This window comes from Nomascus leucogenys, chromosome 8, assembly GCF_006542625.1.
Source record: "Nomascus leucogenys isolate Asia chromosome 8, Asia_NLE_v1, whole genome shotgun sequence".
NCBI lineage: Eukaryota > Metazoa > Chordata > Mammalia > Primates > Hylobatidae > Nomascus > Nomascus leucogenys.
Window position 1 is genome coordinate 47,104,995 of NC_044388.1, and position 14,136 is coordinate 47,119,130.

The window sequence follows — 14,136 nt, forward strand, 5'->3', positions numbered from 1 at the left end:
CCGGGCACACTGAGGGAGGGCAAGGATAGGTGGCATGCTAGGTGGGGCCATTCTTGCCCACTGTCTCCTCCTCCCTGTGACCCGCTGCTGACTGCTGGTGCTGAGCAGGCCGTTCAGACACAGCCGGGAAGCTCTACCCAGGCCTCGGATGACAAGACCTGCCCTGCCCGTCCACCAGCCCAGGCTTACCTGGATGGCGTGATGGGAGTGAGGTCCTTCCCCATGGTCTGGATCACTCTTCTCCCCCAGACCCAGAGGCCTGTGCAGATTCCAACTCCTCCATAAAACAGCAGCCAGACGGGTGTAGCTGCTTCTTGCATTACCCCGCCTTGTTTGTAAATCAGCCACAAGGCTACCAGGGGACCGATGGCATTACTGGGAAAAATAAAGACAGAAAAGATTAACTATATATGCAAGTAGCACTGTACATGATACAGGTGACTTTATTTTATTGTGCTTCACTTTATCACACTCCACAGATACGATGTTTTTTCTTTTTTCTTTTTTTTTTTTTGAGACGGAGTCTTGCTCTGTTGCCCAGGCTTGAGTGCAGTGGTGTGATCTCGGCTCACTGCAACCTCCGCCTCCCCAGTTCAAGCGATTCTCCTGCCTCAGCCTCCTGAGTAATTGAGACTACAGCCGCGGGCCACCACACTCAGCTAATTTTTATATTTTTAGTAGAGATGGGGTTTCACCATGTTGGCCAGGCTGGTCTCAAACCCCTGACCTTGTGATCTGCCCACCTTGGCCTCCCAAAGTGTTGGGATTACAGGCATGAGCCACTGCACCCGGCCTTCAGATATGATGTTTTTTATGAATTTGAGGCTTGTGGCACCCCCGCACCAAACAAGTCCACTGGTGCAATTTTCCAGCAGTATGTGCTCACGTCATGGTCTCTGTGTCACATTTTGGTAATTCTCACAGTATTCCCAAATCTTTCATTATTATCATATCTGTTATGGTGATCTGTGATAAGTGATCTTTTATGTTACTATTATAATTGTTTTGGGGTGCCATGAACTGTTCCCATATGAGACGGTGAGCTTCACTGATAAATGCTGTGTGTGTTCTCCCTGCTCCACTGACCAGCCACTCCCTTGTCTTTCTCCCTCTCCTCCAGCCTATTTCCTGAGATATTGCTACATTGAAATTAAGCCGATAAATTACCCTACAGTACCCTCTAAGTGTTCAACTGAAAGGAAGAGTTGCATGTCTCTCAGTTTAAATCAAAAACTAGAAATGATTAAGCTTAGTGAGGAAGGCATGTCAAAATCGGAGATAGGCCAAAAACTAGGCCTCTTGGGCCAAACAGTTAGCCAAGCTGTGAATGCAAAGGGAAAACTTCTTGAAGAAAATTTAAAGTGCTACTCCAATGAACACATGAATAATAAAAAGCAAAAGAGCCTTAGTGCCGATATGGAGAGTCTGAGTGGTCTGGATAGAAGACCAAACCAGCCACAACATTCCCTTAAGTCAAAGCCTAATCCAGAGCAAGGCCCTAGTTCTCTTCAATTCTGTGAAGGCTGAGAGAAGTCAGGAAGCTAAAGAAGAGCTGGAAGCTAGCAGAGGTTGGTTCTGGAGGTTTAAGAAGCCATCCTCATAGCATACAAGGTGAAGCAGCAAGTGCTGATGGAGAAGCTGCAGCGAGTTCTCCAGAAGATCCAGCTAAGATCATTGATGAAGGTGGCCACACTAACAATAGATCTTCAATGTAGAACAGTCTTCTATTGGAAGATGCCAGCTAGGACTTCCATAGCCAGAGAAAAGGCAACGCCTGGCTTCAAAGCTTCAAAGGACAGGCTGACTCTCTTCTCAGAGGCTAATGCAGCTGGTAACTTTAGTTGAAGCCAGTGTTCACTTACCATTCCAAAACTCCTATTGCTCTTAGGAATGATGCTAAATCTACTCTGCCTGTGCTCTAGAAATGGAACAACAAAGCACATCTGTTTACAGCATGGTTTACTGAATATTTTCAGCCCACTGTTGAGACCTACTGCTCAGAAAAAAATGTTAATATTTCAAAATATTACTGCTCATTGACAATGCACTTGGTCACCAGAGAGCTCTGATGGAGATATGCAAGGAGATGAATGTTGTTTTCCTGTCTGCAAACAACAGCATCCGTTCTGCAGCCCATGGATCAACGAGCAATTTGACTTTCAAGTCTTGTTACTTAAGAAATAACTTGTAGGGCTAGAGCTGCTATAGATAGTGATTCCTCTGATGGGTCTACGGAGCCCACTGAAACCTTCTGGAAGGATCCCCCATTCTAGATGCCATTAGAACATTTGTGATTCATGGGAGGAAGTGCAAATACCAACATTAACAGGAGTTTGGAAGAAGTTGATACCAATTCTCACGGATGAGGGATTCAAAACTTAAATGAAGGAAGCCACTGCAGATGTGGTGGAAATAGCAAGAGAACTAGAAGTGGAGCCTGGCGATGTGACTGAACTGCTGCAATCTCATGACAGAACTTGGACAGATGAGGAGGTGCTTCTTATGGATGAGCAAAGAAAGTTTCTTGAGATGAAATCTACTTCTGGTGAAGATGTTGTGAACATTGTTGAGATGACAACAAAGGATTTAGAATATTCCACAAACTTAGTTGTCAGAGCAGAGGCTGGGTGTGAGGGGATTGACTCCAATTTTGAAAGAAATTCTACGGTGGGTAAAATGTTATCAAACTGCATTACATGCTACAAAGAAATCTTTTGTGGAAGGAAGAGTTAATTGATGCAGCAAATTTCATTGTTGTCTTAATTTAAGAAATGGCCACAGCCACCCCAACCTTTAATCACCACCACCCTGATGAGTCAGCAGACATCAACATCAAGGCCCAGACCTTCCATCAGCAAAATAATGATTGGCTGAATGTTCACAGGGTTTCTAGCATTATTTTTTAGCAATAAAGTATTTTCAAATTAAGGTACGTACACTGTTTTTTAGACACATTTAATAGACTACGGTATACTATTACAGAAACATAACTTTTCTATGTACTGGGACACCAAAAACTTCATGGATATTGTGAAACTTGTTTTATTGTAGTGGTCTGGAACGGAACCCACAGTGTCTCCCAGGTATTCCTGTACATGGTGACTTTTGTCTTGAGCATAGCTCAACTTGGTGTATTTGAGGTTCACCTATATAATCTATTCATGGTCAAAATGATTTTTTTTTAAATTTTGGTAAAAAGCATAACATAAAATTTACCATCATAATCATTCTTATTTATAGTTCAGCAGTGGTAAGTATATTTACATTGTTGTGAAACAGGATCTCCAGAACTTGTTCATCTTGCAAATGTGAAACTCTGCACTCTTTAAACAAATTCCCACTGCCCCGCCCTGCAGCTAATGGCAACCACCATCCTACTTTCTAGTTCTAGGAATTTGACTGCTGTAGACAGCTCATAGAAGTGGGATCATAGAGTATTTATCTTTTTTTTTGAGATGGAGTCTTGCTTGGTCGCCCAGGCTGAAGTGCAGTGACGTGACCTCGGCTCACTGCAATATCCACCTCCTGGGTTTAAGCGATTCTCCTGCCTCAGCCTCCTCAGTAGCTGGAACTACAGGCACGTGTCACCACGCCTGGATAATTCTTTGTATTTTTAGTACAGATGGGGTTTCACTGTGTTAGTCAGGATGGTCTCGATCTCCTGACCTCATGATCCGCCCGCCTCAGCCTCCCAAAGTGCTGGGATTACAGGCATGAGTAGTATTTATCTTTCTGTGATGGTTTATTTCACTTAGCCTAATGTCCTCCAGGTTCATCCATGTTACAGCAGGTGACAGGACTTCCTTTTTTAAGGCTAAATAATATTCCACTGCATGCATGGACATAATTTGTTTCCATTCACTTGTCAGTGGACATCTGAATTGTTCTCCCCTTTTGCCTATTGCAAATGGCAGTGCTTTGAACATGGGGTACAAATATCTCTTTGAGACTCTGCTTTCAATTCTTCTGTATGTATACCCAGAAGCAAGAGTGCTGGGTCATAGGGGAGGTCTGTTTAATTTTTTGAGGAGCCTCCATCCTGTTTTCCATAGTGGTTACACCATTTTACACCCCCCATTAACAGTGCACAGGGTTACAATTTCTCTACATCCTTGACAACACGTTACTATTTTTTTTTAAGTGGTAGCCATCCTAATAGGTGTGTAATTTATTATTATTATTTTTGAGACAGAGTCTCCCTCTGTTGCCCAGGCTGGAGTGCAGTGGCACAATCTCACCAGGCTGGAGTGCAGTGGTACAATCTCAGCTCACTGCAACCTCTGCCTCCTGGGTTCAAGTGATTCTCGTGCCTCAGCTTCCTGAGTAGCTGGGACCACAAGTGCCCACCACTAGGCCCAGCTAATTTTTGTATTTTTAGTAGAGGTGGGGTTTCACCATGTTGTCCAGGCTGGTCTTGAACGCCCGATCTCAGGTGATCCACCCCCCTCGGCCTCCCGAAGTGTTGAGATTATAGGCGTGAGCCACTGCGCCTGGCCTATTAAATTAAATTTTTTTTGAGACAGAGTCTCACTCTGTCACCTAGGCTGGAGTGCAGCGGCATGGTCCCAGCTCACTGCAAGCTCTTGTCTCCTCCTTGAGCCAGCTGTGTAGACTGGGTGTCACTGAGTCACTGAAACTGGATTCCAATTTGGCTTTGGTCTCGCTGTGTGACCCTAAGCATCAGATCCCATCTCTGAGAGACACCCGCCCCTGGCTCAGAGGGGTGTTAGAGACAGGGTGGGATAGGCCATGGCAGCTCAGTGCTGAGGCCTCAGGGCTCAACCTCATGCTGAATGCATGGACGCCTCTTCTCACTCAGATGACTTCTAGAATGGTGCTTTCACCAGATGCCCTCCCTGCTCCAAAGCCCCAGGATAGTCCCCACGCTGCAAGCAACTGCTCGCAATTCTACAGTCATCCCGAGCAGCCACTGCCTAGATGCTTCCTTTGAAGTGAAACATGGTATGTGTGTGTGTGTGAATGTGCATGAGTCCATGTGTGAGTGTGCGTGTGTGAGTGCACATGCAGTGTGTGTGCATGTGTGTGTGTGCATCTGAGTGTGTGAATGTGAGAGAGTGTGTTGTTACTTTTCCATGGATATGTTTTTCTCATCTCCCTAACTGGCGTTTAAACTTCTAATGGACGAGGACCCAGTTCCTAGCGCTCTGCCAGTACCAGGCCTTCCGTAAAGAATGCTTGATGAGGAGGAGGAAGTGGGACGGTGTGGGGGCAGACAAAAAGTTACTAACATGGGACAGAGCATGCTGTCTCCAAGAAAATATCAAATAAAATACCACAGAAACGCCCATGTGATGCTGAGCAGAACATAAGATGCCCAGGTTTGCCTGCAGCGAGACTTCTTTTATGAAGAGCAGAGATGCAGCTGCACGTGGGGAGGCGGTGTGCATAGCCCGCGGGGAGTCTCTGACTGTGACAGAAGACGACAACGGCACAGTCCCCTGAAATGTCAGTGGGCTCACCATGACTGTGATGGCATGAGCAGAAATGGACAGAATCCGAGGGAGTGGGGAGCACCATCCTGAGCACGTTACAGGGGAAGCCTGGGAGGTTGGGACTCATTTTTCCCCATTTTACAGATTGGGAAATGGGGACTTTAGAAAAGCACATGCCTTGTCTAGGGGTTACACAGCTGGACGACGACAGCGGAGACCCAAACTTGGGGCTCCCAGGCCCCAGGAGGCCGCCCTGCTTCCTACACACCAGGCTTGGGCGTGGGGTGGGGCAGGTGGGGTGGGTGGGGTCAAGGTTGGAGGGTCATATCCGCCCGTCCCTACACACTCATTGGCAGGATGCCTGCGACATTACCATGTGAAGTGACCTGCAGGCTCGGGCGGCAGCTCCAGTGGCTGCATCATGCAGTGGGGAGAACTAGGGCCCACGAGTGGGACGGAGCCTTCTCACTGGGGTTGAAGATGTCACTGAAGGATGGCCGGGCGTGGTGGCTCACACCTGTAATCCCAGCACTTTGGGAAGCTGAGGTGGGCGGATCACCTGAGGTCAGGAGTTTGAGACCAGCCTGGCCAACATGGGAATAGAAATAGAACATAGAAATAGAAAAATTAGCCGGGCCGGGTGGCAGGAGCCTGTAGTCCCAGCTGCTTGGGAAGGCTGAGACAAGAGAATCACTTGAACTTGGGAGGAGGAGGTTGCAGTGAGCTGAGATCGCGCCACTGCACTCCAGCCTGGGGAACAGAGTGAGACTCCGTCTTAAAAAAAAATTAAAATTAAATCACCTCCTAGGAAGTTCTCCTAGCGTCCCGGTTCATCACACCTTCTGGCTGTTTCCTCGGTCCGTGCACTCTGCCTCCCACCTGCCTGCCTCGCTGCCCCAGCGCTCCTCCACCCATGTTACCTGCTCTGCACCCAGCCTGGCCTGTCCTGAACTCGGGCGTACACCGCCGCTGCCTGCTTAGCCTGAACAGCAGCATCGCGCCCTGGCTGCATCTAGGGCCTCGGTCATCCCTAACAGACGGCAGCTCCACTCTAGCCTTTGCCAAGGCCACGGCTCCAATCTTGGTAGCTGCCTCTTTCCTTCTTCTCTCACATCTGCATCCAGGCTGTCGTCCAAAGCCAGTGCCCCTGTCAAAAGTGCCCTGTGTGGCCCCCGTCAAATGTGCCCTGTGTGGACCCTGCTCACAGCTCCACGGCTCCCCTCGTGAGGTGAGGCCTTCCTTCCTGTGTCCATTGGCCAAGTGCTCTACATCCACGACCTGCAGACCGGCGACCTCCTAGCTCGTCCCGGAGAACACAGGTGCGTGCCCGCCTCAAGACTGCACCTGCCGTTTTCCTTCCTGCTGACGCCACGTGGCTGCCCCCGCACCTCCGTCACCGGCCAGCCCTTCCCTGGGCAGCCCAGGTCACACTGCCATCCAGGCGGCTCCTGCCCCGTGTCTATCTACCTTACTTTCCTGTTAACACTGTTTGCTGTCCCGCACGCAATGCTGACTTATGGGTCTGTCCACCGGCTGCGCACCCCTATCCCGGGCAGGGGCTTCCATCGGTGCCGTTCACTGCTGGATCCCAGCACCCGCACAGCGCTGGCCCCTGGCGGAGCCTCAAGGACCCTTGTTGAATGAATGAATGAAAGCACCCACCTCACGTCATTGCCGCCGTGAGCAAAGGACCCGAAACAGGCAGTGAGGACCTGCAGGAAATGGAACAGGAGGTGAACCTCGGGCGCGTCCTTCTCCTCCTTCTCCTCCTCCGCAGGATCCTCTCGTGGCTGGTCAGGGTCGGCCAGCTCCGATGCCAGCTTCATCTCCACGCCGCCCTCCTCCGCCTCGATCTCCGCCTCTGCCACCGCGTTACAGTAGCTCGAGTAGCTGTCGTAGCGCAGCCTCTTCTTGGAGTAGGACACGGTGTCGCCCACCAGCTTCTCACTGTCCTCTGGGGCCGATGAGTCCGCTGCTCGGAAGGTGGCGTGCACTGGCAGCCCACAGATGGCTGCGGTGTAGCAGGTGTAACTGTTGTTACGGCGCAGCAGCCGGTAGTTGCTTTCCTGGGCCGGCTTCTCCTCGGGGCCCCTGTCGATGTGGATTTTGTGCAGCAAGTCTTTGTAGAGCCCCGAGTCTTTGTGCACGGTGTGGTACACATGACCATCGCTCCTGGTGTGGCCATCGAAGCCGAAGGTGCCGTTGGAGACGGGCGATTTCACGGAGCCATGGGTCATGGACAGTGCTCTTCCTGAAAAGGGTTAGAGAAGGTCTCATTTTCCAGTCTTTTTTTTTTTTTGTCTTTTTTTTGAGAGGGAGCCTCGCTCTGTCCTCAGGGTGGAGTACAATGGCGCGATCTCGGCTCACTGCAACCTTCGCCTCCCGGGTTCAAGCGATTCTCCTCCCTCAGCCTCCTGAGTAGCTGGGACTACAAGTGCGACACCATGCCCAGCTAACTTTTTTTGTATTTTTAGTAGAGACGGGGTTTCACCATGTTGGCCAGGATGGTCTCAAGCTCCTAATCTCGTGATCTGCCCGCCCTGGCCTCCTAAAGTGCTATGATTACAGGTGTGAGCCAGCGTGCCCAGCCCCAGCCTTTCGAATACAAGCGAAGGAAACACTCCCTACTATTTCATGGCACTTATCTCTGGAAGGCTGGGGATGACTTATTAACATATACTTTCTTAAGTTGGCCATAAAGGACATGTAATATGGTTACCACTAAAAAAAACAGAAACAAAACAAAACAAAAAAACGTGGAAACATACAACAAAAGGTCAAAACTAATAATGTGGTATTTTCAAAACATCTTAAGTTCTGCTAAAAAGTGTCTTCCAGAAATTACTATGGCACTTGGCACATTTTTTGTTTCTAGAAACCAACACAAGGAGAACCTTTTTAAGAAACTCATCTTAGAGAAACTTCATTCATGAGACAAAACCCACTTCATGTGAGGTAGATATTCCAAGTGCTTCTGTTTTGTTTTGGTTTTTAGAGACAGGGTCTCAGCTCTGTCACCCAGGCTGGAGTGCAGTGGTGCAATCATAGCTCACTCCAACTCCTGGGCTCAAGTCATTCTCCGGCCTGAGCCTCCCAAGCATCTGGGACTACAGGTGTGCACCATCATCCAGGCTAATTTTTTAGGTGCATCTTAAAAGGTCAGCCATGAATGTCAAAGGCAGTATCTGAGATAGTCAGGCAAAATGAATTTGCTTTCTCTGGGCCACATCTGAGACTGCACCTGTGGCAGGCAGGTGCCAGAACCCACCTTGCAGAGGTGGCAGCCACCGGGGCAGGCTTCGGTGAAGCTGTGCTCCCCTAGCACTGCCCACAAACATTGAGAGTCTAAAGGACACAGAATGGTCTGGATGTTTTCTTTTCTTTTCTTTTTTGAGATGGAGTCTCGCTCTGTTGCCCAGGCTGGAGTGCAATGGCACAATCTCGCTCACTGCAATCTCCGCCTCCCAGGTTCAAGTGATTCTCCTGCCTCAGCCTCCTGAGTAGCAGGGATTACAGGCACCCGCCACCATGCCCAGCTAATTTTTGTATTTTTAGTAGAGACAGGGTTTCACCATGTTGGTCAGGCTGGTCTTGAACTCCTGACCTGAGGTGATCCACCCACCTTGGCCTCCCAAAGTGCTGGGATTATAGGCGTGAGCCACTGCACCTGGCCGGTCTGGACATTTTCTAAGGTTTCTGTGATTCTGTGACCACCTCCTTGGTTACAAATTTAGCTTTCTCTTTGCATCTTCCATAGTAAGCTGGGTTAACCAACGTTCAGCAATTCGGTAACTCCTGGGGCATGGAGATCTGCATATGTAGCTGAGTGGGTGCAGCACAGACATACAGTGAGTGGCCCCAGCACCTCTGGTGAGACTATAAACAGCTCTTAGAAGAAATCACAGGACAAGAGTGAGCCTGCTCTGCTGACTATAGAATGGTTTCCTGAGGCCTCCCTAGCTTCTGGGTTTTCTCAAATTATAAAACCGGGGGATCCTTTTGTGCATTAAAACCAGATTGCCCACAGCCAGGCCCAGCTGGTCCTCCCCAGGGAACTTCTCTGTGCTGCCACGGAACCCAGGCTCTCCAGGCACATCTTACCGTATGCAGCCCGAGGGTGGCTGCCCGCAGAAGTGCCTTCTGAGGTCCCCGACGTCTCCCCTGCCGCTCCCGTGAGCGGGATGGTGCTGTCATCATTAGCCTTGGCACCTGGTAGCTCTTTAAATACTGGGGACTCTGCTTCCTGAACTTTACTGAGGCTTTCGTCAGATACTCGTGATAAAGCACCTTCTTTTTGTAATTTGCCTAAAGAAAACAAAGTCATACTGAACATTCTGGAAGAGAGTACTTATTATTGAAACATGAATATTAAAAAGTGAATCTATATCTTTATGCTTTAGCACTGATTTTGGAAACAAAAAAAAAAAGTTATAGCTAGATAGAGAAAATGAAGTTGAGGCCAGGTGTGGTGGCTCACACCTGTAATCCCAGCACTTTAGGAGGCTGAAGCAGGTGGATCACCAGGTCAGGAGTTTGAGACGAGCCTGGATAATATGGTGAAACCCCGTCTCTACTAAAAATATAAAAATTAGCCAGGTGTGGTGGCGGGTGCCTGTAATTCCAGCTACTCGGGAGGCTGAGGCAGGAGAATCTCTTAAACCCGAGAGGCAGAGTTAGCAGTGAGACAAGATTGTGCCACTGCACTCCAGCCTGGGTGACAGAGTGAGATTCTGTCTCAAAAAAAAAAAAAAAAAAAAAAAAAAAGAAAGGAAAGAAAGTCAAAAGTTCAATTAATTACCTGGAAAACTCTAGCTAGAAAATTCAGCAATTGAGGAAAAGATGGAAATTTAGGGCCTGAGTTATCATATCCAAAAACAACAACCAAAAAAGGGTTAGATCCGAATACCACAGTTCCCTCCAGCGCTAACGTTCTGTAAATCTATAGCCATCCAGACTCGCCTTCTGTTTTCTTGAAGCTAACCTCAGAATCAGAAATTTCAATTTCTGAAAAACTGCCTTTTTCAGAAAGTCACATAAATAAAATAATAAGATATGCGATTTTTGAGACTGGCTTTTTCTACTCAGCATAATGCCTTTGAAATCCATCCACATTGTTACATGGATCAATAATTTGTTCCTTTTAATTGCTGAGTAGTATTCAAATGTACAAAGGCACCACAGTTTATTTATTCTGTGGATAATGTGGGTTTTTGGAGATTGCATATAAAGGTGCTATAAACATTCATGTGCAGATTTCTGTGTGAATTTGTTTTCATTTTTCTAGGGAAATATCTAGGAGTGGTTAAGAGTGTATTTATGGCAAGTGTTAGCCATATAAGAAGCTGCCAAACAGTTTCCCTGTACCATTTGACATTCCCACCAGCAATGTACGAGGTTCCAGTTGCTCTTCATTCTTCTAAATACTGACAACATTTAGTACTGTCAGTATTTTTATTTATTTATTTATTTATTTATTTATTTATTTATTTATTTATTTATTTTTGAGACAGAATCTCACTCTGTCGCCCAGGCTGGAGTGCAGTGGTACTATCTCAGCTCACTGCAACCTCCGCCTCACGCGTTCAAGCGATTCTCCTGCCTCAGCCTCCCAAGTACCTGGGACTACAGGTGCGTGCCACCACGCCCAGCTAATTTTTGCATTTTTAGTAGAGATAGGGTTTCACCATGTTGGCCAGGATGGTCTCGATTTCTTGACCTTGTGAACTGCTTGCCTCGGCCTCCCAAAGTGTTGGGATTACAGGCGTGAGCCACTGTGTCTGGCCCCATCTATCTTCTTTGGTGAAGTGTCTATTCAAATATTTTGCTCTTTTTTTTTCTTTTGAGATGGAGTTTCACTCTTTTTGCCCAGGCTAGAGTGCGCTGGAGTGCACTAGCGTGATCTCCACTCACTGCAACCTCCGCCTCCTGGGTTCAAGTGATTCACCTGCCTCAGCCTCCTGAGTAGCTGGGATTAGAGGCGCCTGCCACCATACCTGACTAATTTTATAAATTTAGTAGAGATGGGGTTTCGCCATGTTAGCCAGGCTTGTCTCGAAATCCTGACCTCGTGATCCGCCCACCTCGGCCTCCCAAAGTGCTGGGATTACAGGCACAAGCCACCGTGCCAGGCCTATTTTGTTTTTTTGTTTGTTTTTTTGAGACAGAGTCTTACTCTGTCACCAGGCTGAAGTGCTTTGGCGCAATCTTGAATCACTGCAACCTCTGACTCCACGGTTCAAGCGATTCTCCTGCCTCAGCCTCCTGAGTAGCTGGGATTACAAGCATGTGCCACCACGTCCAGCTAATTTTTGTATTTTTAGTAGAGACAGCGTTTCACCATGTTGGCCAAGATGGTCTCAATCTCCTGACCTTGTGATCCACCCGCCTCGGCCTCCCATACTGCTGGGATTATAGTCGTGTGCCACTGCGCCTGGCCTATTTGCTCATTTTTTAATTGAGTTATTTGTTTTCTAAAATTTATTTTTATTTTTTGAATACAAGTCCTTTGTAGTTACGGGATTTGCAAACATTTTCTCCCATTCTGTTCCCGGTGCTTCTCACAGAGCGATAGTTTCAAATTTTGATGAAGTACAATTTATCAAGTTGTCCTTTTTTTTTTTTTTGAGATGGAGTTTTGCTCTTGTTGCCCAAGGTAGAGTGCAATGGCACAATCTCGGCTCACCGCAACCTCCGCCACCCAGGTTCAAGCAATTCTCCTGCCACAGCCTCCCAAGTAGCTGGGATTACAGGCATGAGCCACCACACTTGGCTAATTTTGTATTTTTAATAGAGACAGGGTTTCTCCATGTTGGCCAGGCTGGTCTCGAACTCCTGACCTCAGGTGATCTGCCTGCCTCAGCCTCCCAAAGTTCTGGGATTACAGGCATGAGCCACCATGCCTGGCCCAACTTGTTCTTTTATAGAACATGTTTTTGCTGTCATATCTAAAAACTCTTTCTCAACCCAAGGTCACAAAAGTTTTCCCTTATTTTTTTTTTTCCTAAAAGTCTTATTGTTTTTTAAATTTTATATTTAGATCTATGATGCATTTTAAGTTAATTTTTAAAATAAGGTTTAGGTTAAGGTTCTCATTTTGGCATATGGATGTCAAGTGTTCCAAAACCATTTGTTGAAAGACTGTCCTTTCTCCATTGAACTGTTTCTGTACCTTTGTTTAAAATCCATTTGCCACATTAGTGTGGGTCTATTTCTAGACTCTATTCTTGTTCCATTAATCTATGTGTCTCTCTCTTCCCTAATTCCACACTGCCTCATGGCTTCATAATAAGTCGTGAAGTCAGATTAATATGAATCCTCCAACTTTTTCTTTTCCAAAATTGTTCCAGCTCATCTAGTTTCTTTGACTTTCTACATGAACTTTAAAAGTGGCTTGTCTAAATCTACAAAATATCCCGCTGGGATTTCTATTTAAATGGTCTAAAGTCTAGAGATGAATCTAAGAACTGGCATCTCTACTATACTGTCTTCCAATTCAGGAGCATGCTTTGTCTCATGTATTTTGGTCTTCTTCGAAAAGTGAATTTTCAAATGCAGATATATCCATACCGAAATGTGACCCTATGGTACATGCTGAGACCAAATGTAAATACCTGTTTTTTGAGAGTTCTGTAAAAAGCATGTGGCTTCAAGGCTTGAAATTCAAATATAGGGAATTGGGAATAGGAAAACAGCCCTGGCTGACTTCCTAAGCCATATTCTTCTTCTTTTTAAAAACTGTTTTCCTTTTAATAACATGTGTTTTATTTTTATTGTTTTGTTTATTTATGTTGTTATAATTACTATAACTATAATAATACAATTATTATAGTACTATAGAGTACTATATTGTATATTACACTATACAGTTATCATATAGTATAATAATTGTATTATACCACAGTATAATTATTACAGTACTATAATAATACAATTATTATTGCAACCTCCGCCTTCTGGGTTCAAGCAATTCTCCTGTCTCAGCCTCCTGAGTAGCTGGGACTACAGGCACCTGCCACCAGGGTCCGGCTAATTTTTGTATTTTTAGTAGAGACAGGGTTTTATTTACCTTGTTGGTCAGGCTGGTCTCCTGACCAATGAACTCCTGACCTCAGATGATCCACCTGCCTCGGCCTCCCAAAATGCTGGGATTACAGGTGTAAGCCACCATGCCCGGCCAAAAATGCATACATTTTAAGCATCCAGGTGATGACCTGCTGCAAGTGGGCACACCCTAAACCCCTTCCCCGATGAAAACAAAGACATTTCATATCCCTGATAAGTTCCTGAGCTGCCTTCTCCAACCCCCCCCCCATCCCAGGCGATCAGTGCTTTCTGTTGCTATAGATGAATTTTCCCTATTCTTAAATTTAATGGAAAGATCCATAAAACTTTTAAATGAAAATTTATGGAAATGTTATGAAAAATGCCAGCATGCAGAATAGGTGCTCTTCCGGATCATGGGCTTCTGCTCAGTATCACGGCTGTAGGATGCCTTCAGCCATCAGGTCCCCAGCAGTTCATTCTCTCTATTGCTGTGTGGTCATCCATCACATGAATTTACTCAATTTGGTTACCCATTTGCCTGCTGACCAACACATGGGTTGTTTCCACTTTGGGCTATTATGACGAAAAGATTTGTATACAAGTCTTTTTATGAACACGTTTTCATTTCTTTGGATAAATA

At 46.5% G+C, this 14,136-nt stretch overlaps 1 protein-coding gene across 9 annotated transcripts in view; it reads right to left on the reverse strand.

The window, feature by feature from the left end:
* SLC20A2 (solute carrier family 20 member 2) overlaps positions 1 to 14,136 on the reverse strand; it is a 122,471-nt gene that overhangs the window by 14,066 nt on the left and 94,269 nt on the right. For all 9 annotated transcript variants that reach the window (XM_030817198.1, XM_030817201.1, XM_030817196.1 and 6 more), the window contains 3 exons: positions 9,555 to 9,758; positions 7,116 to 7,704; positions 190 to 375 (listed from right to left, as the gene is read on the reverse strand). In XM_030817198.1, coding sequence (XP_030673058.1) covers positions 190 to 375; positions 7,116 to 7,704; positions 9,555 to 9,758 — 979 coding nt within the window. The remainder of the gene's footprint in view (positions 1 to 189; positions 376 to 7,115; positions 7,705 to 9,554; positions 9,759 to 14,136) is intronic.